Source organism: Typopeltis vanoorti, chromosome 14, assembly GCF_054136105.1.
Source record: "Typopeltis vanoorti isolate ZY-2024b chromosome 14, IOZ_Tvanoo_1.0, whole genome shotgun sequence".
Lineage (NCBI taxonomy): Eukaryota > Metazoa > Arthropoda > Arachnida > Uropygi > Thelyphonidae > Typopeltis > Typopeltis vanoorti.
The window spans coordinates 86,766,233-86,794,174 of NC_143562.1; the positions used below are offsets into that span (position 1 = coordinate 86,766,233).

Here is a 27,942-nt window from a genome sequence, read left to right on the forward strand (position 1 = left end):
TAAAAAAAAAAAGAAGCACACACACACACATATATATATATATACACACACTAGATATATAATAGTAAACATTTTATGCATCACTCACAAAAGAAATTTTGCCTTAAATATTAATTAAAAGCTATCTGGACTACTGTTGCGCTCAGAAAGACTAAGAAAATTAATAACTATAAATAGTTAATGTAGTGCTTGCTGTGCAATGGCAAAGAAATGGGTTTAAACAAAGGCATTCATGTGAATGTTGTCAGAGTCTCTTTTATTATTGTACCATTATTAATGATCAAGCTACCAGAAAGGAAAGTTGGTCATTTGCATAAGACAATCACATGCATGCTGTGTGCCTTTGTTTATACCCACTGTCTTAGCTGTGCAAACAATATATCATCCATACTATAAGTGTAAAGGTAATAGTTATAAAGAAAATGTGTTGCTGAAGATATCTTGTTCAACTGCAATGAATTTAAATCGAACTGGAATACACAAGTGAATGATAAACTACAAGCTCTATCATCTGAAATTCTAGAGAAAGCAGTGAGTCTTTAAATATCTAACTGAGAATGATTGATCTCAGAATAGGGAAATTAGCTAAATTTTCTAACCAGAAAATACATGAAAAGCATAAATTATTGCATTATTGCTCATAAACTGAGAACCAGAAAGGTTATTAAAATCTTTCTGGAAGTTTAATTTTCATCTATCCTAGGGTTTGAAATTCAGACTATCTCATTCCAATAAACTAATCTTTGACATCCTTTTCCATAACACCTTTCTTTCATATTGTCTCAAGGGACTCTCACTATCTCTTTGCTGGCTCTCCTCCTACCTTCATGTCAAATGGTTGTGGGTCTGAATCCCACAGTGGGCATGGTTGTTTGATTGTCTTTAGGTGGGAAATGAAATTCACTTCCCAGTGTGAGAACATTGCCCTGCTTATTGGAGGCCTGAAGTGGCTTGAAAAAGTTCCATATTTGGTCTCTAAAGAAGATTTCCAAATTATGTAAAAAATGCAAAAAAAAAAAAAAAAAAAATATATATATATATATATATATACAGGGTGTTCGGGATAAATTTGACAGTTTCGTAAGGAAAAAGAAAATCTTCTTTGTATCTATTAAATTTAATGAATTGACAAAAAAACATTACAGGCAGAGTTAATTACAATACTATCAACAAGATTTACTCAAAATAACCACCATTAGCATCGATCACAGCTTCAATTCTGCTTCGGAACCTCGAACAAGCTGATGCTACAGTCTCCCTGGGAAGGGCCGCAAAAACTGTTTTAATTTTATCCATTAACTGGGCTTTTGTATTACTGGAAGTGCGATTGGTGTCTTTTTCAACTGCGCCCCATACAAAATAATCCATGGGGTTAAGGTCTGGGGAGTTTGGGGGCCAAACATTTGGACTGGTGAAGTCGTAGAAATTTTCAGACAACCATTTTTGACTTTTCCCAGAGGTGTGGCAAGGGGCCGAATCCTGCTGCCATACATACGGCCTACCATTGGCTACCCTTGTTATCCAGGGCTTGACTACAGTTAGCAACTCCACGAACAAAGCCCGAATTCCAATGCCAGGGTTCTTCAACACCTGTTCCTGCAGATTTGCGAGGAATTCTGCTGTACGAACGCAATCAGATCGTCTGCTAGGGATCTTTCTTCTTGCTACATCCTCGTAGTCACCATTGCAAGTCTCTAGTTCATGCCTGATTGTTTTTACTGTATTCAGGGAGCATTGGGCAGCAGTCGTAATATCCTTATTTTGATGGCGGGCACGAATCATCATGATACAAGTTATTCTCTTCCATGATTCAGGTGGGTTCCAGCTATCCATCCTTTCTGACATCTTGTATATGAATGAAGAAGGGTCCAAACTTTTAAATGAAGAGAAGTGTGTGTTAATACATGTAACTTACGGAAAAATATAATTAATTATAAATATGTCAAATTTATCCCGAACACCCTGTATATATATATATATATATAAAATGAATAAAAATAGTACAGAAAAACTTTTGTGGGTTGGTTGGTTGGTTGATTTATAGTTTATTGGTGCAAGACCAGCAAGGGTCATACTGCACCATAGCAAAGGTTACAGCAATGAATAAGCAGTCGAAGAAAAATTTTAAACAATACTTTAAATTTTTGTGATTGATGATGGATGTTTGTGATTGTCTGTGAAAATAATAGTGGTGATAGTGGACAGTATATGGCGTTGGTGTAGATGAGGTTGAGTGGTGGAGACGGAGAGTTGTAGAGTAGGTGCCCTTCCTCGATGAGCCTTAGGACTCCCTGGAGGTGTCAAATAATAATAATACACATGTACAAAAACCAAGCCAAGGAATGCAGTATCTATGTATGAATAAAAGTTTAATTTACTTTCAGTGGATACTGAGGTATCCATTTTTTTCTGTGGGGATGTATGTTGATTTATCTTTAAGTGATATCTTTTGTCATGATTTTTTTGACAAGTGGGTTCTCATCAAATGGAACCATTTTTGGAGTTGTCTCTGGAGTAAGACCATAGATCATGTGATTGATGCACTCAACAGAGAAGCACTTGAGAACACAAAGTTCATGTATGGTGAAATTATCAGATAGTGGAATAGACATCAGAGTTTGAGTTGCTGTTGACATTTTCTTAATTATTACCTTCTCAGCACACAAGGATCTGAACAGGTGTGGCAGTGGCTAGCTTTCTTTTTGCATCCTGATATATGTTTTGTTCTGTTTTAATTTTTGTATTTCTTTTTTATCTTTCCGCTTCTGACATACATGAGAGTAAGCTGGATGATCGCCTTGACAGTTGACACATTTAACTTTTTTTTTTTTTTTTTTTTTTTTTTTTTCCCCAGAGCAAAATTTGTTATCATGCTCTTTACTACTACATTGGGCACAGGTGGTAGAGCCATGATGGGCAGTTTGGGAATGTCCATATTTCTGACATTTAAAGCATCTTAGTGGATTAGGGATGTATGCTCTAACAGGACAGCTGAGATACCCTGATTTTACAGATGTTGGAGGCTTAGGTGTATCAAAAGTAAGGACGAAGTTCTTGATTGTAACCAGGTGACCATTCTATGTATCAGGATGCACCTTACACCCATCACTCCCAGGTCTTTAAGCTTTGAACGTATCTCATCGTCAGGAACATCAAGGAGATCCCATTCTAATATCACTTCTCTACAGGAACTGAGTGTTTTATGAGGTGTTACTGTGATTTGTATTCCACCCATTGAAGCAGCTCCCAGCAGTTGCTGACGTTGTTGACATGGTTCCACAAGGATATTACTAGAACGTAATTTCCTAACAGTTTTGGGAGGTCCTGTCAGTCCTTCTAAACCCTTTTGAATAAAAATGGTGACATTTTCCCTATTGGGTTTCCACCTGTTGCATGGATAATCGAAAACACTGGTACATTTATACTAGTATCACACAGCTTTTGTTTCATACTTCTGTTACCAAATGCTGTATCTATGGTATCAGTACTTGGGTGGGACTCTTTCGTGGGGGGGAGCCACATAAAAAAAAAAAGCTTCTCAGATTAGCTCTTTCTTATTTAAAAGTTTTAGATTCCATTCTAACTATATTAATCTATCATTTTTTCTACATAAAAGAAATTTTCAGCAAGCTTTACTAGAGAAATAATCAATTATTATTGTGTAATAGAACAAACCACAAAAAAAGAAAAAAAGAAAAAAAAAAGTGATGCATGATTTTTCAACATATTTTCTGAAATCACAGTCTTTTACAGAAATAATTCATTTAAATTATGATAAAATGATTCAAGATGCAATGTAAAAAAAAAGCTTCACTGGGCCCATTCTATTCGAATAGGAAAACTCAAACTCGGTACTTCCAAAAAATTTTCCCATTCAGTTTTTCAAGGTTGACTGTCTGCAATAGATGTAGATAGATAACTTTTTTTTTTCTATTTCCTTTCAGACTTCATTAAACAAATTTTCTTTTTTCTATCTCAGCCTGAAATGTAATGTACATTTCAGGTGTATCAGCTAGTGTACAGAGAACCGCTTGCAAAATTAAGTGTTCTCTTATGCATGTTTCCTTTTTTTTTTAATTCAAATTTTATTCAGTATTATGACAGATGTTACAAAGTCATAATCTTGCAGGAGATTCAAATAAAAAGATAAGTAGTTGTTTAAGAAATTTATAATTGAAGTTTTATTTTAGTTATTGCTTCATATGTAGAGAACTTTACTGTAAATAAGTTAGTTGAAATGCCTTTTACTACCAAAGGGCATTTCAACAATGCCCTTTGGTAGTAAAGATCTTTGGGTTTGAATCCCATATAGCATGCAAAGAACCTTTATCAGTGCTTTCCAAGTGAAGAGGAGTAACCAGTTTCATAAGAAGGTGGCAGGGCTTTTTCCTCCAAGAAAATTGAGTTTTTCATCCCTTAAGAAGGGATGAAAGAAGAGCACACACACAACTGACAGCTATAATATAAGCTACATTATCAGATATATTAATTAGGTTTCAGAGAAGCAAGATGCTTGGCTGTGGCAGGCCACTGAGCCTAACATGCAAGGGGAAATGGGAATTGAATTTGTGACATGCTGATTAAAAGAATATTTACTTAATTAAAATATCCTAAAATAATCTGTTTCTATAAAATAATTAAGATTAATTATTATTTTATTGTTTTAAGCATGGAATCAGAACAAAAATAGCTATTCTAGTTAATTATACAAGTAGAAAAGAGTGACATATCTTGTTTGCACTTTATATGAACAGAAAGCATTACCAAGTCAGTATGACAGCAGTGTCATACTGACTGCTGAGCAGAAAAAAATGTGTGTATTCATATATATTCATCATCAACAAATTCCTAATATGCACTTGCAAAGAGGTATATAGGATGCTATGATAGTACTAGAAATCCTAAAAATGAAAAATTCCTTCCTGATATATTCAAATTTGACACACTGACTGTTGACTATAAGACTTGCCAGTAGTGGCAAGTTTACATGTCAGCCCAATGCAGTCAACATGTCAATATGATGCTATTTGTTCTTTTCACAAATTTTTCTCAGAACTGTCATACCTGTGATCACTAGTTTTTGATCAACTATTATTTCTAAGCTAGCTCTCAGATCCATAAGTCAAAATTGGTTTGAACAAAGTCTCATATACAGTAAAGTGGATATTAGATCCAGGATTATTTCAAAGCCATATGTAGAAACTATGAAAGTTTCATAAAAATAAGTTGACTAGAAGCCTTTTGGCTGTTTTTTCATGTTTTAATTAATTTCTCTCTTATTCCATATAAATGTATTCAGTTGACTTCCTATAATGCCAGCTAATTATGTTGTCTTCTTTACATATTTAATTTGCCATCTTTGCAAAAAATTGTTCCTAAACAGCTGAAATATTTAACTTGTTCTAAAAGTTTCCCATTCAGGATGCAGCTGATGATTTCAATGTTTCTGCTTATTTTCATAATCTTTGTATGATATTTTAAATGATCTTTTTATAGAAAAATGAAATCTGCCTTTCATTTACCGTCACATTATTTAAGAAGTACGTAGGATATCTGTATTAAAATTCAGATATCCCACAAGTTTAAATATATATAAATGAATTGAACTTAAGAAATTAGTAATGCAACACTATTCTGTTATTAGTTACAAGTTTTTTTCTTTTATGTTGTGAGCAAGACATTTTGAGATGTTCATTTTGATCTTTGGCTACTGAAGTCTTGCTTAAAAGTGAAATAAAATTATTAAAATTAGTTATTAGAAGTTAAATGCGATTTTGTATGAGCTGTCTAAAGTTTTGTAATGTAGGTGCTGTTTGTATGAGTTGCCAAGGGATGTACCACCTTACCTCAGTCCTGAAGATATTTTCAGGTGCAAACTTTGTTTGCTTACACTTGGATAAAGGATTAAAATAAATTTATTATAATCTAACCAAGTGCAAAATAAACTTCCAACAACTTTCTCTAAATCCAGAGTAATTTAATAATAAGGTGGTACACCGTTGTTAACTCATATAGGTAAATATGACCTCTCTATTGCTTCTGGCTTAGTATCACCACTCTGGGTCTGCCTCCCACTGACGAGACCTCAATAAAGGTCGAAACCAGTCTGGGTAGTGGCCCTTCCCTTAATGCATAGCAGTATACATGTCTGCAAGGAGATGTGCTTTGCATTATGGGAGATACTGAGACAAGGAGTGATGAGAGCTTTATCCACCTTTGTTATGAGTTACTAAGGGATGTATCACCTTACCTTAGTCCTGAAGATATTTTCAGGCACAAACTTTGTTTGCTTACACTTGGATAAAGGATTAAACTAAATTTATTATAATGAGATAAGCAAAAGTTGCTGTAATGAAAAATAATTAAACGAGCTTACCTAAGTGTGAGAAGATTGTGAAATGAAGAACTGTTTCATGGAAACTGTAACCGAATAAATTTTTTTGTTCTTCAAACCCAACACTGGAAAACAGTAATGGTGGCATGGTGGCACACGATGGTGAACTTGAGGGAAAGTTTCTCAGTTGCATTTCCAAGCATGCACAGAACCAAAAAGAACATCATCAAACATTGCTAAGTGTTCAGCTCCCCCACAGAATACGAAGACTTGACAGAATTAGAAGAAAAGTTGCAAATAGAAGACTTTCACATAGAAAGTCTTTGGAATGAATTATAGTTCCATAGTGAATTAATTCCAAGAATATACAGTAATGGATCCTCTTCTAAGCTGTATGCTCTATCATGTAAGGAACAGATGATAGAGGTAAGATAGAGATAGTATCAAGAAGAATGTTGATATGAATTATCGTTCCATTAGTGAATTAATTCCAAGAATATACAGTAATGGATCCTCTTCTAAGCTGTACGCTCTATCATGTAAGGAACAGATGATGCCTGGATGTGAGATCTCAATAAAGGTCAAAACCATCTGGGTAGTGACCCTTCCCATAATTCACAAAAATAACACACGTAAAAAGAAGTGTGCTTTTCATTACGAGATACTGAGACAAATGATGTGAAGCACACAGCCTCTATATACTAGTTGACTAGTTGTGAAGATAAATACTTCATGTGCAAACTTTGTTTGCTTATGCTTGGGTAAAGGATTAAAACAATATAATTTCTTGTCAAGTATAATGAACCTCATGACAGTACTTGGGGAAGATTCCAGGTATATCAGGTTGCCAAATAATTTTATCACAATTCTGCCAGGTGTGCCAGCTGGGCATCTGAATAAGAGTATGTGGAGGATGCTGCCACAATTTTGAGAGGAATTTGGTGAAATTGTCCGCATAGCTCAGAAGATTCTAGTAGCAAGACTTACACGTTGGTTAGACATAACTGGTAATTAGTTTACGGAATTAACAACGCATATAAAGTATATTAATTAAAGGTAACTTTAATGAATAACTTCTATATTTCGGCAACGTCACACTGCCATCTTCAGGAACATAAAGATATGGTATGTGCACTCAGGAACTAACACAAAGCAAATGAGGAAGAAAGCAATTAACTAATATTGTTCCTGAAGTCCTAATGGTGCCCTCTTGCAGGCTAATTTGGTAGTCTTGGCAGTTGGGCTTTAGTTCTCATAATGAAAGTCTCCCAAATTTGGGGCAGTTTCATGCACCCAAATTTGTTGAGGTTAGGAACGTTTTTTAGAGCTGCTGAAGATTGTTTGAATAATCTTTCGTATTTAAACTTGCTGCGATGAATTATTTTTGTTTTCTTCCAACGAATTTTATGGTGGGTATCTAAGGCATGGTCTGCCAGCTCAGAGCGGCTGTACTGGTGAAACCGGATGTAGTCTTGGTGTTCTGAAATCCTGATATTTGTTGTTCTGCCTGTTTGGCCAAAGTAGGACAATTTGCAGCTGCAAGGGACCTGGTATACACCAGGTAGGTCTAGGGGAAGTGGTTGGTCTTTGGTAGAGCGGATAAGGGATGCCAACTTTTTATATGGTCTGTAACAGGAAGTAAGGTCATATTTTTTGAGGATATTGGTTATTTTCTCAGAGGTGCCCTGGATGTAGGGGATGGTGATAGACTTGGTGTAATCTTTATTGTGGAGGGGGGGGGGGGCAGGTGGGTTGTGGTTTACAAGTTTTAGTATTTTTTGGGGTTATAGCCATTGGCTAAGAAAGTGTTGAGGATGTGGTTTAGTTCAATAGTCAGGGCCTTGTCATCTGAGCAGATTAATTTTGCCCTGTTATATAGTGTTTTTATCACCCCATATTGTTGTGAGGGGGTGGGTGGGATTGCTGGTGAATGTATCTGCCAGTGTGGGTGGGTTTTCTGTAAACAGAGAAAACCAAAGATCCATCAAGCTGGCGGGTGATTAAAGTGTCTAGGAAGGGGAGGGTGTTGTGTTGTTTTCCTCTTTTTCTAAGGTGAACTGGACTCTGGGGTGTTGGTTGTTTAAGTGTGCTAGGAAGGAGTGGAGTGTGTCTGAGCCATGTGGCCAAATAGCAAACACATCATCCACATAACGAAGCCAAATAGTGGGTTTTTGTGGGGCGGAGTTTAAGGCTTTCTCTTCAAATGTCTCCATAAAGAATTTGGCCAAGGGTGGGGAAAGTGGTGAACCCATGGCTGTCCCCTCTATCTGTTTGTAGAACTTTCCTTGCCAAACGAAATAGCCTCAGTTCATTGTGAACTGAAATAGGGCTGAGATATCGGGAGGAAACTTGGCTTGGATGAGCTCAAGGGTTTCTTTGAGTGGGACATTAGTGAATAGGGAGGAGACGTCAAAACTGACCATTATGTCAGTGTGTTGGAGTGTGAACTTGAGGGAAAGTTCACACTCCAACATCACACATAAAAAACTCAGCTTTAAAGTGGGCTGAGTTTTTTATGTGTGATGGTGTGTTGCCAGTGTAGTGTGTGAGCATTTTGACTAAATGTTTGGCTAATTTATATGTGGGGGAATCAATGCCATCCACTATGGGATGCAATGGCACATTTTGTTTATGTATTTTTGGGAGTCCATATAATCGGGGGGGGTCTAGAGTTATAAGGTTTAAGTTTGTTGGTGACTTCCACAGGCCAAGAAGTAACTTTCTTAAGGAGTCTGTGGATAGTTCTAATCTGAGAGCTGGTCGGATTATATTCAATGCGGAGGTAAGTAGTACGGTCTAGTACTAAAGAATTTAGCTTACCTTTGTAGTCTTTTTGATTGAGTACCACAGTGGCGCTTCCCTTATCAGCTTTAGTGATTACTATTTTTTTGTTGTTTTTCAATTCTTGTAGGGCTGTATATTCGTTTTTGGATAAGTTGGACTTTCTCACTAAAGCCAAACCTCCAAAATCCAACTTATCCAAAAACGAATATACAGCCCTACAAGAATTGAAAAACAACAAAAAAATAGTAATCACCAAAGCTGATAAGGGAAGCGCCACTGTGGTACTCAATCAAAAAGACTACAAAGGTAAGCTAAATTCTTTAGTACTAGACCGTACTACTTACCTCCGCATTGAATATAATAATCTTTGAAAGATTATTCAAAGAATCTTCAGCAGCTCTAAAAAACGTTCCTAACCTCAACAAATTTGGGTGCATGAAACTGCCCCAAATTTGGGAGCCTTTCATTATGAGAACTTCAGCCCAACTGCCAAGACTATCAAATTAGCCCTCAAGAGGGCACCATTAGGACTTTAGGAACAATATTAGTTTCTTCCTCATTTGCTTTGTGTTAGTTCCTGAGTGCACATACCATATCTTTATGTTCCTGAAGATGGCAATGTGACGTTGCCGAAATATAGAAGTTATTCATTAAAGTTACCTTTAATTAATATACTTTATATGCGTTGTTAATTCCGTAAACTAATTACCAGTTAGCTTAGAAGAGGATCCATTGCTGTATATTCATGCGCCTTTCTCGTTTCAACTCACCTTAAATAACAATCATGAATAGCAAGCAACAAAGAAAGACATATTATACAGAAAAGGCTCCGCAAATATATGTGTACAAGTCAAGGTATAAGTTCTAAGTGATAATTTTCACTTCCAATCTGCCAAACAACATTTGCTTTTCTTAACATTAATTCAATTTTGTTGAAAGTTTTTTCACTTGATTATACCATAAATTAAAGATACCAAGAAATTATATTCTTGGTTTCATCCTTTATCCAAGTGTAAGCAAACAAAGTTGCATGTGAAGTCACTTCATGATTGGGCTAGTTGTATATAGAGGCTAGTGACTTCACATCACTTGCCTTAGTATCCCATAATGCAATGCATTATGGGAAGGGCCACTACCCAGAAGTGATACTAAGGTTGATATAATGCAGAAGTCAAATTTCCATATACAAGTAGTAAAAAGGTGTGACACCTTATTACTAAAATACTCTGAATTAGAGATATGCGTGACTTCACACGCAAACTTTGTTTACACTTGGATAAAGAATGAAACCAAGAATATAACTTCTTAGTATCTTTAATTTATAGTATAACTAAGTGAAAAAACTTTCAGCATCTATCTCTAATCCAGAGTATTTTAGTAATAAGGTGTGATACCTTTTTCGATACTTGTATATGGAAATATGACGTCTGCATTACTTCAACCTTGGTATTCTTCAGCCTCTATATACAAGTAGCCCAGTAGTGAAGTCACTTTCCACACGCATTTTGTTTGCTTACGTTTGGATAAAGGATGAAACCAAGAATATAATTTCTTGGCATCTTTAATTTATAGTGCACATAAAATTTATGACCTCTCTTTTGCCGGCAATCATATACAGAGTTTAAACAACAATGTATAAACTGCACATGATACACGTGCTGAATGCTACACGATTAAAACCAAAATCCAGTATTTTTTGAGATATTCAGGAAGATGCTGTCAGTCACAAAGAAAGCAAAAGATATTGAAGAAACGTTCATTTTTTAATGAATAAAAATTCTACGAGTTAAACTTGATAACTCATTCAAAGTTGACAAACTACTCATAGTGAATTACTTAAAAAATGCTTCAAGTGTTTGAAGCAGCTACTGCCAAATCAGTTTTTAGTCAGTTTCACCTATTAGAATGTTTAAGGTTTCTTTTAATTTATTCTTAGTAATTGTGTTTTCTTCCTCATCTCTTTAGGCCTTATTGTAGTTTGAATTCATGTTAAAAGATGTAATGGAATCAGTTACACAGCAACAATAGAAAACTACTGTTCATTAACTCTATTAGGTTTCATGCTCTTTAGAAGAAAAAAAAAAACTCAAAGCTAACCACATTATAATAGTAATAATGGAAAAAAATGGCTAAATAGTTACCGAGATATTGTCGAGATGAAAAGTGTGTCCATTTCATCCTATCCTAAGTCTTCATGATTCAGATCTTTGAGGAAGTTTCATCGGGTGCCTTCTCTCTCTTCTTTACCTCACATAACACTAATGTGATATACATTTTGAAATTTCTCATGTATTATGCTTGACAAGAAATTATATTATTGTTTTAATCGTTGCAAACAAAATTATATATGAAGTAGAGGCCATTAACTTTACTTCAACTGCCTTGGTATCCCACAATGCTAACTCTACTTCCTTTTGGATGTGTGTGTATCGCTATGAATTATGGGAAGGGTGTAATCCAAACTGGCTTGACTTTTATCGAGGTATCATCAGTGGATTCAAGTCAAGAAAGATAAAATAATATGCACTCCAAAGGAATGTGTGTTTTCATTATGGAATACTTAGCCAATTGATGCAAAATCAACGGCCTCTACTTCACAAAGTGACTAGTGCACTCTCAAAGTGCACTAGTTACTTTGTGCACCAACTTTCTTTTTTTATATTTCAGTAAGGATTAAAATAGGAATATAACTCCTTGTCAAATATAATATACTTTATAATTAAATGAAAAAACTTCTATCAGCATTTCAGCCTTCAGAAATTTAGTCATAGATGTTGTAATCATAGAATTATATCTTGGCCATTTCAAGAAGACTGTTCAATCCTAAATTTTCTGCATTTCCAATAACAATCTCGATTTAAATCCTACTGCTGACATGGACACAAATGTTTGTGAATGTATCTAGGTGGTAGGCGTGTTTAGAGAAGAGATTATTAATACCATTTGTTATGAGATTATCTCTATTAAGATTTTTTTTTTTTCCCGAATGTTTATTATTATACAAAGGTTCAATTCCAATCGGTGCAATGATTTTTAACTGTTTCTTCTAGAATCTGGTAAATCACTGACTCAAGACCAAATAGAAAAAATATACACATTTAATAACACTAAAACAATATCCTTATCTATTACTGGATTGTTTATCATATACTTAATCATGTCTGCCAAGACTAAACACCTTGTTTTCACAACAACAAAAATGTTCATAGTCAGTTTCTTTGTTAGGGCCTTTTCCGAAAATACTAACATTTGCATTTTCTTCTTCTTTTCCATGGATCTTCCCCCCCCCCCTTTATAATAGCACACAATATTGTACCGGAGGAAAAATGTTTCTTCTACTACTTCATAAACAACATATCTACGTTCAGCTAATTCTGTCACCCTTTCCAGTAGAAATAACAAATATATCTGGCATCCTTAAGACAAATGAAAATTTGTCTTTCCAATCATTTCTTCCTCTGAAAGTTTCCAATCATTTCTTCCTCTGAAAGAAGTCAGAGCATTTCTTCCTCTGAAAGTTTCAGAGGAAGAAATGCTCTGACTTCTTATAAAGAAGTCAGAGCATTTCTTCCTCCCCAAAATGCAGATATTTCATCGTCCAAAGTAAAACTCATCTAGAAAACAAGAGCAATAAACAAACATTATGTCTACTGATTGCTTGTTTCCTCATAGTTCTTGACTGGTCTTGGTAATCTCACTGCTTTAATTGTAATTCTAACCAAGCCAATCCTTGCTGCAAGAACAATAAATTTTGTAGACTTCCTGAAATGTCTATAGAAATACCATCTTGGAAGCTCTTAAAAAGCTTGAGTTTCAGGACTAGTTCAAAAGAGCCTCCAAAGCCAATATTTTATGGAGAATATATGCTTGTCATGAGAGCATTTAACTATAATCCTTATCTTAATTCTGTGAGAGAAATTTTTTATTTTTACTATTTTTTTATTCGTGTGTGTCTTATAATTTATAAACAGGTCTCTTTGGTTAACCACTAAAAAATACAAATTCAAAACTGCGTCCAATGGCATAAGCAACATCAAGAGAAAAAAAATAAAATGAATTTATTGAACTTACTAATATTATTTCATTGCTTTTCTAGCCAGTCTCATCAGAGCACAAATTACAACTGTGGTAAGCACACAGCATTCAACTAGATAGTTGTAGAAGTAAATTGCAACTGAAAAAGCACTAATGTACTAAAAAGGTGCCCTTTATGGTAGCCATAAAGTTAATTTGGAAAAGTCAGGCTAAATCCAGAGGAATGTTAGTAGGTTCAATAAATTTATTACAGCTTTTATCTTGATGTTGTTTATACTGTGAAGTAATGTATGAATCATTAAAATGCATGTGTGTATATCTGTAATATATTAACTAATGTTACATTTCCAATCCATTCAAGAACACTTTTAAATCCGAACCTTTCATTTCCTTAAATTTATCAAACAACATCTCGAAAGACTGTCCACCTGGGTCATCACTTCCTAATGATTCAAAGAGCCATTTATCTTCTTCCAAAAAAGAATCTGCATAAAAATGTACTGCCTTAGTGATCCTCATTTTGTCTTACAGTGAATAAATATGTAGAATAAACAAGAAAAATTCATATAATTATCTTTGATATAATTAAATAATCTTAAATTTACAATGATAATTTTAAATGTAAGTCTAAGACATGAATGGACACAAAACCTATTAGCACCTTAGGGGTGGGCATGGGTTACAACAGAAGGAACCTATTAAGATACATACGTGCACTATTTTTTTTTTCTCTGAATAGCTGAATGTTGTAGTTCTAGGGGAATACTTAATAGAAAAGACTGTTCCAGAGAATAGACAGATAGAAGGAACAAAGAAGAGAAGAAGTCCCAGTAAGTTGCATGTAGACAGTAAATAGCTGATGTCAATTAGTCTTGAAAAGTCCTGAATGAAACATCTATAAATGCAATGCTATGCTAAAATCATAGGAAATTATCTACTATAACAAACTATTCCTGTGGCAAATTTGCTTTAGGCAAGAGTCACCAGTAACAGCAATAAATTATAATTATTTTAGTCTTTATTATTGTTTATATCAAGAAGCACTATTACGAATAACCGAACATTAAGTCCATCATTATGTCTTCCATGGATCTTTTTTTTGACATTCTGGAATCAAATACCTAGTTAGCTGGTAGTTTAGCAAGATTGCACGTCGACTAATGGGATGTGGTTTTGAATTCCATGGTATGGATATTTTGTAAGACATTATAGTTAGACAAATTTCATCACTTGGTGTGAGAAATACATCTACCAATATATTAGAGCTGGCTTGTCCAACCTGCGGCCCAGGACGGCTATGAATGCAGTCCAACAAAAAATCGTAAACTTACAAACTTTATGAGATTGCGACTAAAAAATACCATTAATAATACTACAAATACAATTTTAACATGCTATTAATTTATAAGCAATGAACTTTTGAATTTAACACGTTCTTTAGCAATGAGAGATTCATAAAATCATTCTCAAATAATTGTATTTATTCAAAATTGCCGCCCATGCAAGTAGTTACTTCTCGACATAATAAATGACACTAGCGCTCTTGCTTCCTACTTTTACCACGCAATAGATGTCTCTCTATGTGCGGCATGGGTATGCGTACGGCTTTCAATGTGCAATTGTAAACAGCCGAGTTGACACCGAAGAAAGGTGCAGACGTTACATGTGTTTGTGGTGATTTGGCGAGTAATTTTTTTAGTAGTAAAAATTTGGCGATTTGGTGATTATTAAATCTAGCTTTCTAATTTTCAGTCTATTTTTTTTTTAATTCCAGCATGGCTTCCACGGTGTATCAAAAGAAAACCAAACCAAAAAAAAAACAAAAATTATAGAGGAAGGAAGATTGTTAAGTGGACAGACAACTACTTTTTTGTCGAGGCAAATACTAAGACATTCTGCTTAATTTGTAGGGAATTTGTGCCAGTTTTCAAAGACTACAATTTGAAAAGGCATTACACGCAAAAACATACTGCGAAATTTAGCGCATATCAAGGAAAGTGTCGTAAAGACAAAATAGCGGTACTGAAAAAAAGTCTATCATCTCAACAAAGTTTTTTTTAAAAAAAATAACAACTGAAACGGATTCTATTGCAAAAGCTAGTTATGTGGTTGCAAACCTGATAGCAAAAAAATCAAAACTGTATGCCAATGGTGAATTTATTAAGCAATGTACATAAAGCGTGGCAGATATATTTTGCCCTGATAAAAAAGGGGATTTTTCTAAAATCAGTTTGTCTCACCAGACTATAGCGAATTGATGAAATAGGAAAATCTGTCGAAAAAGGTTTGGAGAGTAGAGCTGCTAATTTTAAATTTTATGCTTTGGCGAAAGATGAAAGTACTGATACTACTAATACAGCTCAATTGGCAATTTTTATTAGAGGTATTGATGACGAATATAATATCACTGAAGAAATGGCTTCTTTAGTGTCATTAAAAAACACAACTAAATCAAGAGATTTATACGAAGCAGTGAAAAATACGTTAAAGCGATTTTCTTGGTCCATTGTGAACATATCTGGTATAGCTACTGATGATGCCCCGGCAATGATAGCTAAAGAGATGGACTTGTAAAATTAATAGAAGACGATGCAATTGCCTCCCAAAATTTAAGTATGATGAAATATCACTGCATAGTACACCAAGAAAATTTATGCGCAAACGCTTTAAAGATGGATAACGTCATGCAGATTGTCATCAAGGCTGTAAATTCCATAAGGGCAAAGGGATTGAATCATCGCCAATTCCAGGAATTCCTTAAATTTATGGATGCTGACTATGGGGACATCATTTACTTTAAGGAAGTAAGATGGTTAAGTCGAGGTAAAATATTGAAAAGATTTTATGATTTGCGAAATGAAATCAAGTCGTTTATGGAATCAAAAACAAAATTTGTGCCAGAACTTGACGATGAAAACTGTTGTCTCACAGATTTGGCATTTTTAGTAGACTTGACTGCTCATTTAAATGAGTTAAACATGCATCTTCAAGGTGAAAACCAACTGATCAATACAATGTTTCAAACTATAAGAGCGTTCGAAATGAAACTGAAACTATGGCAATCTCAAATTAAGGCAAACAATATTATGCATTTTAACACGGCTAAACACGGTCCTGTGAACAACGAAAAATATGCAGCCTTGCTTTTCGATTTGATACAGGAATTTGAGAAGAAGTTTCAAGATTTCCGGAAAAATCATCAATCTTTTGATATATTTGTGACTCCTTCAGTTGACATAAACATATTACCTGCCAATTTTCAAATGGAATGCGTAGAGCCACAATCTGACATTCAACTTAAAGAAAAATTTAATCATGTCTCTTTACTGGAGTTCTATAAGCTATACCTTCCCAGAGAAAAATATCCCTCGCTTCACAATCATGCCTTATTCATGTCATCGCTATTTGGAAGCACCTACATTTGTGAGCAGCTATTTTCAAGGATAAAGTACACGAAGAATAAAACTAGAACCAAAATATCTGATGAGCACCTTGAGAACTCACTGAGAATTGCAACTACTTCCATCGAACCAAATATCGAAGCATTAGTGTCTCAAAAACAATGTCAAACATCTCACTAATTTCATGTTGCTGTCTTGTCTTTTACTTTTATAATAAAAAATTCATGAATTAATGAAGTTTAAATTACTTAAATATGTTAACTATACATTCTACGTTTTTTTGCTCATCAGCTATCGTTTAGCATTAGTGTATTTTATGTGTGGCCCAAAACAACTCGTCTTCTTCCAATGTGGCCCAGGGAAGCTAAAAGGTTGGACACCCCTGTATTAGAGGCTTGAAGTGGTGTGAAAACGTTTGAAGTTTGGTCTCTAGGGCAGAACACCCAGATTTTCTAACCCTTACTTCACCTACAGTACTAAATGTGCAATAGATTTACATCATTCTGTGAAGTGGGATGCACTTAAAAAAAAACAAAAAAAACTGCTACAATTTCTTATCTCATTCTTGAAATGTTAATGATGTCAAGTTAGAAAGAACTATAATAAACTAAAACAAGATTGCTAGTTTAGTGTTTTGGCTAATTTCTGTCTTATTCCATGTAAATTTCTTTAACTGTTCCCACTAGCTATGCTTATTATCATCTATTTCTAAACTTAATTTGCTGTCTTAACTGAAATATGTGCAATGTTTTACTTATTCTATAGGTTCTCCACTGAAAATGGAGTCTATGTTTTCCATGTTCCTACCTACATTTGCAGTGTTTGTTTTTTTTAATTTAATTATTTTTTTATTGCAGATTTTCATACTAAAGTGCTAAAGCAGTTATTCAATTTAGTTAAAGATTCAGGAATATAACATCTGCAAAAAGTTAAGAGTTGAGTTTCTTCTATCATTTTGGATCACTTATGCTTCTTCTTGGTAACTGGCCGTGGTCTTCAACATCATTCTTGATTTCAATTCTTTATTATTATTACACAGGCACTTCCATGGAGTCTGAAGACTCAATCTATCATACCTCTCCATGAACCCATTATCAATCAAAGCACTCACAACTGACATTGGTAACCCAATTCCACTCATTCACAACTCTCCAAGGAAAAAAATTTAGTCCTTATACCCCCTACTAACCACATCTTTATTCAACTTCCAGGGATGACCCCTTGTTCTGGCTCTCTAGCCAAGTGCTGAAACATATCCCTTGCATCTATCCTATAAAACCCTTTAAGCAATTTAAATGTTTCTATCATATCCCTCTTTTCTCCTATCAACTATCTTCTGCAATCCACACACCTTCAATCTATCCTCACAGGGAACAGGCCACTAACCATCTTGGTCACTCACCTCTGAATCTCTCCACCACCACTTCCTCATCCCAAGAAACTCAGGAAACCAGACTTGAGCACACCAATCCAGATGTCGGCATATCAAGGCCTTATAAAGAGGAATAACAACTTCCTTATCTTTACTTCTTAATGTGTTCTTCAATAACCAAGTAATCATATCGGCTACCTTAGCAACCTTAACAATATGTCCTCTAAACTTTAACTCTCTGTATACCACCAACCCAAAATCTTTAGCTTCATCTATATCATGGCATACTATGATCAATGTGATACACAGCTTGTAATCTATTTATCCCAAAATGCACAAATTTACATTTCTTGACATTAAATGACACCCATTATGTTTTGCCCATACAACAGATTATTTAAATCATTCTGCGAGCACTCCACATTGCCTTGATTAACTATTACCCTACCTAATTTTGCATCATCAACAAACAATTGAATATTTCCTTTCAAGTTATTTCTTATATCATTTATGTACAAATTAAACAGCAATGGTCTCAGGACTGAACCTTGTGGATCATCACTAGTCACCTGTTTTCGCCTTGATCTTGCCCTTCAATATACCTTTTTCATACCTGTCCAGTAGCCACCCTCTTATCCACTTCACCAGTGTCATAATCATTCCCATTTGTTCTAAGTTGTGTAATAGAGTTCCATGTGGTATTTTGTCAAATGCCTTTGCAAAATCCAGTAAAAATCATCGTGCAGCCATTTCTTTTATTCAGCTCAGCTGTTACTCTATTTATAAAAAGTTAGTAAATTACTAAGGCATGACCGATCATTCACAAAGCAATGTTGACCTTCATATAGAATCGTATTTTTATCTACTCATTCTTGAATTTTCTTTTTGGTCAATTTTTCTAGTACTTTACGACCATACCTGGGATAATGATTGGTCTACAATTTGCTACTGCAATCTTAGAACTTCCCTTATGCAAGGGAATTATTTTGCCCTCTTTCCACTCCCTTGGAACTCTATCAGAACTGAGATTTAAAGGGCCTAGTCAAGGCAGTGTCAGTTCCCTTGCAGCAGTCTTGCAAAACCCATCTGATCCCACACCTGAATTTACATTGAGATTCTACAATATCCTAAGAATCTCCAATTCATCCACCTCTGCTGCCACATTAGTGTGTGTCACATAGGTTAAAGCAGTATTTCCCAAACTTTTCCTACGACGGAACACTTCACAAATCCTGAAATTTTCACGGAACACCTTGATTATTTTGTAATATATTAATTATTAATTAATAATTAATTAAACATCAATTAAACATAAACATCATTAAATTAATTTGTTCTGATTTTCATTGACATATCCCCTTCTGATCACCAAAAATTTATAAAATTGATAATATTATAAGTACTTATGAGTGAATCTCCTGTGTGCTGGTAGTTTTCACCTCCTTTTGTACATCCTGGAGATCACTTTGTAGGCTGGTGGTGGTGGTGGATGACTCACTATCTTTTGCATCACAAACACCTTCAATAAGAGATTTCTTAATACCAAAATTAAACAAAGTCCCTTGTCTCTTATGCATATTAAAATTTAAATCTGCAGGCCTATTACTTTTAAAAAATCACAGCACTATGGTTTCAAAACTTTTACCCTACAATACAAACTTGCGAAGAAAGTTTTCAGTATTACTAGATTTGAGAACTGGATACACACTACCTTGATCTTCAATTTTAGTGGAAAAATTTTCTTTATACTTCCTTGCTGATTAGTCACTAACATTTGCAACACAGATATTTCTTTCAGTTTTGAGAACAGAGGATACGCCGCCCATTGTTGTAATCGGCTTGCAGGCAATTTTTATGATAGGTCATAAACAGCGATATTCTCTTTCCCGATTGTTGAAAGCTTTCGATGTGTGAAAATTAACGATAATTCATGAATATTTCCATGTTTAAAAATATGCCGCTTGGTCTGACATTTGCTACACAGATGTCATTTCCTTCAGTTTTGAGAACAGAGAATACGCCGCCCATTGTTTCCGCTTGCAGGCAATTTTTATGACCGGTCATAAACAGTGGTATTCCCTTTCCCAAATGTTGAAAGGTTTCGATGTGTGAAAATTAACGATACAAAGATGTTATTAGTCATTCTGGGTCTAGGCTTTTTGACATATTCACAAATATTATTCTCCTCAGAATATTTCCACTATAAAATATTTATTCATGAAAAATGCTTAGAAAACTAAAATAACAAATTCCAGGAGAACTTCTCGCAGAACACTAGTGTTCCGTGGAACATAGTTCTTTTGTTATGTGGCAAGTAAGAGAAAGAATGACTATCGAAGATTTACCTTAATGAGTGATGATTGGCTAGATTCTTCTCATAATCTGATTTTGCCTTCCTTGACATGCTGGTCACCTTTCTCTTTATACACACCTTCCACAACATTTTGTTGTTCTTCTGCAGCAAGTGCTTAATGATATTACTCATCCATTTAACTCCTTCCTGATTAACCCAAGGAAAATTACCTTCAAATACCTCCATAAATCTAAACTTTACCAAGCTCTGTACAAAAAAAGAACCAAAAGAAATGCTCAAAGAAAAAGGCCTAAATACTATCAACCTTCTTTCATCCTCTAAACAGGTTATATGTTATACCGATGGATCGTCACACACCAATATGATTAATGGAGGTGCTGGTGTTCTCCTTCTACTCCCGAAAGGTGAAAAACTTTCAATAAAAGTCGGATCTGGGAGAATTGCTTCCAATTTTACCAGCGAACTCTACGCAATAAATAAAGCACTTGAAGCCTACTTAAAACTATCATCATCTCAACAATCTGAAGGAATTATAATTTACAGTGACTCAAGATCTCCTTTCACATCCTATCTTCTCTATCTTCCCAGAAAATACTAAACCCTTCACATTCAATCCCTGTAACTACATCATCTGCTGTTAACCAAGTCAAACTAATGGCTATAAACTTTTGGCAAGGTTACACTAACTAATGCCAAAAATTCTTTGCCTGTGTTCCTGATAATACTTCTGGCATTAGCATATAGAAACTTCAGCATCCCTATAGTCTCCCACCCACTTTTACTTTATGGATTGACTACCCGATTCAATAATTTTTCTTGAGAGACTAGATTCTTCACTTGGTCAGTCTCACACTCACTTGCTATCACCCTAATTGCTTAAGTTTTCCTGAATTTGCACTTTAGCATGCTTGCTGAACAAAACTCTCCAGACACCTAACAACAAAACATTTAGACACAGTCCATCAACATTGAACAAATTCTTCTTTCCATCAAGCACAGACCACAGCTCAACAAATCCTACATCATTCCTTCTGCACAATCTAAGTATAGATTCACTGGCTATCAACATCCTCCTCCTCCTCAGTTCGCCTCTATCATAGTGTAGTAGGAGAATTACAATCTTCACCCTCTTGTTCTTCAGTTTCTGCCTCTTCTAACAACTCTTTACATTATCCCTCATAGAATACCTCTTGCCTCTCAAATCATTTGTACCAACCAGACAATCATTTTCTTAGACTTACCTTTTTGCATCCAGATGGTGTGGTTAATATAGTGAATTTTTGTGCCCGAGAAACAGGATTTTGTCACACTTGTGTTAAGTACTCCCCTGATCACTGAATCTCCATACAACATGAGTCTCTGTACATAATAGCACATATACAGTACACATATTTTTTACAAAGATTTCAGGTGAGTGAAATTAATTTAAACTATGTTTTCAAAATTTATATGTTAATGCTGGATTTAAATTTTTTTTTAATTTTATACTCTTCTAGTTTCTTCTTTCTTATATGATCATTATTTGCATTTGAAAGTTTCATATTATTCTGTGCACTTTATATATGGTTCATGCAGGTTCTTTTCCTTCTGTTCAATTTTTCATGATGCTGGCCTGGTTGGCTGAGTGGTTAGCGTATCCCCTCTCCAGCCAAAAGGCTGCAGGTTCGAATCCCGCTGTGGGCATGGATGCTTGTGATTATCTGTGAAAATACTAGTGATGGTGGTGGGCGGTAGATGGCGTTGGTGTAGTTGTAGTTCGTGGAATGAGTGAGTGGTGGAGATGAAGTTGTAGAGTAGGTACCCTCCCTCGATGAATCTTTGGACTCCCTGAAGGTGTCACGTAATAATAATAATAATAATAATGATTTCCTATGCCATAATTTCTGAAATTTCATTTGATCTATTTCTTACAATTTTTTTCATTCATGGATGGTTCCTGCCATACAAAAACGTTGTATTGTCAATATACAATTTTTTGCCATTTCTTTTGTTTCATGGGAATGGAATGGGGAAAGAAATGTTTTCCATCTTAAATTCACTATACTGTACCTTATATAACAAACTATTTCTCTGTCTATAAGATTTGCTATAGCATGCAATATATGAAATGATTCATTTACATCACATGAATGTGTTAACAAGATACACTGCTCAAAAAGGAGTCAATAGACACCCCATTGGCATGGGTGCATTGTACCATGTAATGAGTCACGTGTTTGTAGCTGGCATAAACTGGAAGAATATGATGCTTGCAAGTCAGTGCAACTATGTTCGAATGAAATGGCTGTGAGATGATAACTGATGGAACTGAAAAAAGATGCATTATGATTGGATGCTATGTCGAAGGCCTCTATGTTAAGCAAATTGTTCACAAATTAGGCAATCAGTAATCAGTGATACCATACCGAGATGGAAATGCAGGGAGTCAAATGCAAGTGCTACTCGCAGACCCACCGTGGGTGTGGAGGATGTCCAGTGAAAGTTGCTTACCAGAGTTCATAAACCCATACTATGAAATTTGGAGGTGGTGATGTGATGGTATGGTCTTGTTTATCCTGTTTTCGGCACCATGAACAATGAATTCTGAGAGGCTCTGAACATTCTGGACAATGCAATGCTTCCTACTTTGTGGCATTTCTACAGAACTGACCATTGTCTCTTTCAGCAAGACAATGCACCATATCATGACTGCTGCTTTAACTATGGTTTGTGAAAATGAATGTCACCGCAATTGACTGGCCTCCATGGAGCCCTGATCTTAACCCTATTGAACATCTGTGGAATAAACTGGAGCATCAAGCAAGGTCATGACACATCCACTCACAACAGTTCATGACCTCATTTCATGACTACAGGGAGAATGGTCCAAAACTTCCATTGATCGCTATTGTATGCTTGTGGAAAGTATGCTCCATAGGATGGCTACATTCAATGCAGTGAAAGGAGGTCCTATATTTTATTAAGGTGGGCACCATGGCTGTTTGTTCCTGATAGTATGGTGTCCCTCAACTTCTTTCCAAGCAGTGTACTTATGCTCACAATATAATGGCATAATAGTTGAATATCATAGTCACTATATGGGGATTTTACCTATGGCATGTGCTCTCTGATTTTTCCCACTGTCAGTTTGGTGTTGAATCAAACAAATCAGCAAATAACCTGTCTCATTGAAGTAAGGAATATGAAGTTAAATATGATTTCAAAAACATTAATGTTTCTGAACATTCATATTAAAAAAATTAATATTTACATGAAAAATTTGCAACCGGTATTTGGTCACTTAACATTAAAATCGAGTTATATTCTTTTGGTTTATTAGTCGACCATAAATATTAAACGATCTACACAATTGTCAACAAGTTTCACCAGCTATTCTGTCTGGCTTCTTCAGGACAAGAAAGTCAGTACACCGTTTACTAGTAAAAAAGAAGAATGGAGTAGCACAGTCAAGTAAAATTAAAACTGACGTGTAACATCATACCAGGGAGCGTGGAGTCTCAGTCATTGTTCGTTGAGCGTGTTGTATAGTTTTTCGTGAAATGAAATTCTGGTAAGCTAAGTGAATTTCAGTATACTCCCAAACTGATCATAATTTCCTTCTTTGTAGTTCAGTATGTAAGCTTTTCTGAATGGAACAATTATAAACCTAGTCACTTCCCAAATGAATACTGCACGATTGCTGTCATCAACTGGAGGCAGAATAGTTATGCCTTTAACTGAAACATCCTCTGATACTATAATCAAATTTAACACTCTTTGACCTTGAGTTCCTTCTGTCAAATGCTGCTTGAAGATGTTGTGTCACAACAGCTCAATAAATTCAGTTTCATTCTTCTCATGAGATTTTACTGCTACCCAATCAATGTTTGGATAATTAAAGTCTGCCATTATGATTACTATTTTCATGCCCATTAATCGCTATTTGATGATACATTTCTTCTTCACTAGTAATCGATCCACCAAATTTGTAACAACACCCCACTATGTAATTGATCTTGTTAGATTCAACCTCACACCAGATGATTTCAAGTTTACTGCCACATGAAATAATGTTACTAGTACTACAATCATATGTCTCAAAATTAACTGGATTGAAGTCATCTGATATCAATAACAGCATTCCTCCTCCTCTCCTATCCTGTATATATCCTTCCTAAAAATACTGTATATCCTTCCAAAAAATACTGTAGGGGTGCTTAAGGGTCAAAGCTGTATAACTGAGAGGAGACCTCCACATAGCCTTTAAAGGAATGCGGAGAACCGACCAGGGCTTCTGACCTAATGTCCAATCCTCACCTTCTCGTGGTGCACCCTGTTGGGTATCTACTTTGATACTGAACGAACGAGGATGGGCTAGCAATTTGGGATTTAGCCGACCAAATTGTATTCTTATTGGTTAAACCAAAATAAAAAATGATGGTACAACATGACAAAAATTTCATGCCGGCTGGGGCGTCGCCCGGTTAAACAAGGCCCCCGTTGTTTTCGCCAGGGAACCAGGGCGAACAGTGAAAAGTCAGCTACTGGAACAAATCTGAAAACAAACCCCAACTCAACATCACCAGAGTTAAAGATCGGTACTATCAACGTAAGAAGCCTGAATGGCAAAGAAATGGAGCTAGCTGAGGAATTAGATAAGTACCAGATCGACATAATAGGGGTGACTGAAACAAAAAAGACCAAAACTGGTGAGATCTTTCTGAGCAATAAATACAAAATGTTATATTCAGGCAATGACAATCAAGGAAAAGAAGGAGTAGCCATAGTATTCAACACAAAATATGAGGCTAATCTTCTTGAATGGCAGTCAGTCTCAAGTAGAGTAATGTGGGCAAATATGAGAATGGGGAACTGGACAATGAGACTTATTTGTGCCTATGGTCCCACAGAAGGTTCTACTAAGGTAGAAGTGGAGGAATTTTTTGAGGCTTTAGAAAAAGCAACTGACACAATGAAAAAGGAAAAGTTGGTCCTTGTTGGGGATCTAAATAGTAGAGTAGGAAATGATTGTGAGACATACAAAAATATTTTGGGAAAATTTGGAGAAAAGAGCAAAGCTAATAATAATGGCAAATATCTGTTGGATTTCTGCTCAGGACATGGACTGGTTATTACTAACACCATGTTCCAACATAAAAATGTGCACAAATTCACATGGAGAGAAGAGGCTAGGAATAAGAAAAGTCTCATTGACTATGTTATTGTTGATAGTGATGTTTTCTCCCTGGTGCAGGACACCAGAGTGTACAGAGGATTTGAAATTGGAAGTGATCACTATTTAGTCTTGAGCAGGATAAAATTGAATTTCATATTGAAAAGAATAACATGTAAAAAAGTTCTAAAGCGAATAAAAGTTGAGCAGCTCTCAGATATAAACTGTAGACTAAAATACAGAAATATTATTGAAAAGAAAATGAAAGAGTTTGAGAACAGGAATCAAACCTTGGAGATTCAGTGGCAAACTCTGAAGGAAACATTGATTGATTCTGCCAGAGAGGCATGTGGTGAGGTTGTGTGCAAGGATAAAAAAATCAGAACTCCCTGGTGGACACAGGAAGTTAAAGAGGCAGTGAAGGAAAAGAAGAAAGCATATCAAAAGTTCCTGGCAAATAAGTCAACTTTTACTCTTACAGAATACAGAGACAAATGTAAGAAAGCTAAACAGTGTGTAAAACTAGCTAAACAAAAGTCATGGGAGGACTTTGGCAAGAATATAGAAAATAAATATCAAGAAGGTGGCAAAATATTCTGGAGGTTGTTGAAGAAGCTTAGGAATGGAGGAAAGAGTGCTGTAAAAGGAATTAGAGATGATAAAGGTGAAATGAAAACAGGAGAAAAAGATATCCTTGAAGTATGGAGTAATTACTTTGAAAAACTGTTAAATGAAACAAGCAGTGATGACAGCACAGTGATAAAAAACACTGACCAGGCATGCAGTCAGGAATACATATCCATACTTGAAGTAGAAAAAGCCATCAAAGGCTTGAAATGTGGAAAGGCAGCAGGAGTAGATGATATTCGACCAGAAATGCTGAAGTATGGTGGTATAAGAGTCTTACAGTGGCTGCACTGCATAGTTCAGAAAGCCTGGACAGAGGGACGAATTCCCGATGATTGGAGTAGAGCTCTCATAGTACCCATATATAAAAAGGGAAATAAAACTGAATGTGAGAATTACAGAGGTATTTCCCTACTGAGTGTTCCTGGCAAGATCTATGCAAGTATACTTGAGAAACGGTTGAGAAGAATTGTGGAAGAAAAGCTTGGTGAAGAACAAGCTGGATTCAGGCCAAATAGAGGCTGTCAGGATCAGATCTTCACTTTACGACAAATAGTCGAGAAAGCATGGGAATATAACAAAGACCTGTATTTAAGTTTTGTCGATTTGGAAAAGGCATATGACAAGGTGCCAAGAGAGAAGCTATTCAATACGCTGCAGTTATATGGTGTCAATGGGGCATTATATCAAGCAATACTTAGTCTTTATTTGAGTTGTGAGTCAGCAGTTAGAATTGAAGGAAGTACAGGAAGATGGTTTAATGTTAAATCTGGTGTGAGACAAGGATGTGCATTATCCCCTCTGTTATTCATTATCTATATGGATCACATTATGAAGGAATGTGGTATTAAACCTGATATCAAAATTGGAGATGTTAATGTCAGCTCTTTGCTTTATGCAGATGATGTTATACTTCTAAATAAATCCGCTACAAGTCTGCAAGATTCTCTGACTAAATTGAATAGCTGTTGTAATAGATATGGTATGAAGGTCAGCAATAAAAAGACAAAGACAATGAAAATAGGCAGAATCATTGAAAATGTCAACTGTGTTGTGAATGGAGAACCTGTGGAACAAGTAAAACATTTCAGCTACTTAGGCACAATTTTTACTGAAGATGGTAAACTAAATATAGAAATAGACAACAGAATCAGCAAAGCTGGTATCGTGGGAAGTCAATTGAATAAATTCATATGGAATAAGAAAGAAATTAGTCGGAACACTAAATTAGCTGTATACAAGACTGTGTTCAAACCAATTTTAACTTATGGATCTGAGAGCTGGGTCAGAAGTAAAACACTTGACCAAAGACTAGAGACCGCAGATATGAGAGTCCTGAGAAAGATTAGAGGCGTGAACAGATGGCATCAATGGCAATATCATATTAAAAACGAGGATATTAGGAAAGAACTTGACATTGTCAGCATCCAGGAATGCGTTAGCAGAGCTAATCTCAGATGGTATGGTCACTTAAATAGAATGGGAGAGGAAAGATTAGCAAAACAAGTGTTCTGTGCCAGGTTGGCAGGAAAACGACCCAGAGGAAGACCAAGATATAGGTGGATTGATACGGTACAAAGTGCCTTAGACGATAGAAATATAAGATCTGATAATGTTGGAGTCTTGACAAGTAACAGACTGATTTGGAGGAAAATTGTAGATAGGAAGTTAGTAATGATGTAATTTTTTCATGTAGTACTGTCATATCCTGTACACCCCTTGAGGGTACATGGCAGGAATTTGATGATGATGATGATGATGATGATGAAAAATACTGTACCCTTTAATCTATATTAGTATGTATGATTCTGATAGCCAGATCTCACTAATGCCTACAATCTGAGGTCCCAACATATTGATCTAGGTAACAAACTCTACTCCTTAATAAATTACACACACACACACATATATATATATATAGAA

General features: G+C 35.4%; 1 protein-coding gene across 4 annotated transcripts in view; it reads right to left on the bottom strand.

Annotated features, from left to right (window-relative positions):
- Positions 1 to 27,942, bottom strand: part of LOC150099730 (alpha- and gamma-adaptin-binding protein p34) — a 203,010-nt gene that overhangs the window by 25,500 nt on the left and 149,568 nt on the right. For 3 of the 4 annotated variants that reach the window (XM_090403400.1, XM_090403399.1, XM_090403398.1), the window contains exon 8: positions 13,534 to 13,638. In XM_090403400.1, the coding sequence (XP_090259526.1) occupies positions 13,534 to 13,638 (105 nt within the window). Of the gene's footprint in view, positions 1 to 11,259; positions 11,377 to 13,533; positions 13,639 to 27,942 lie in introns of all 4 variants that reach the window. The other variant, XR_016549330.1, reaches the window with a different exon arrangement.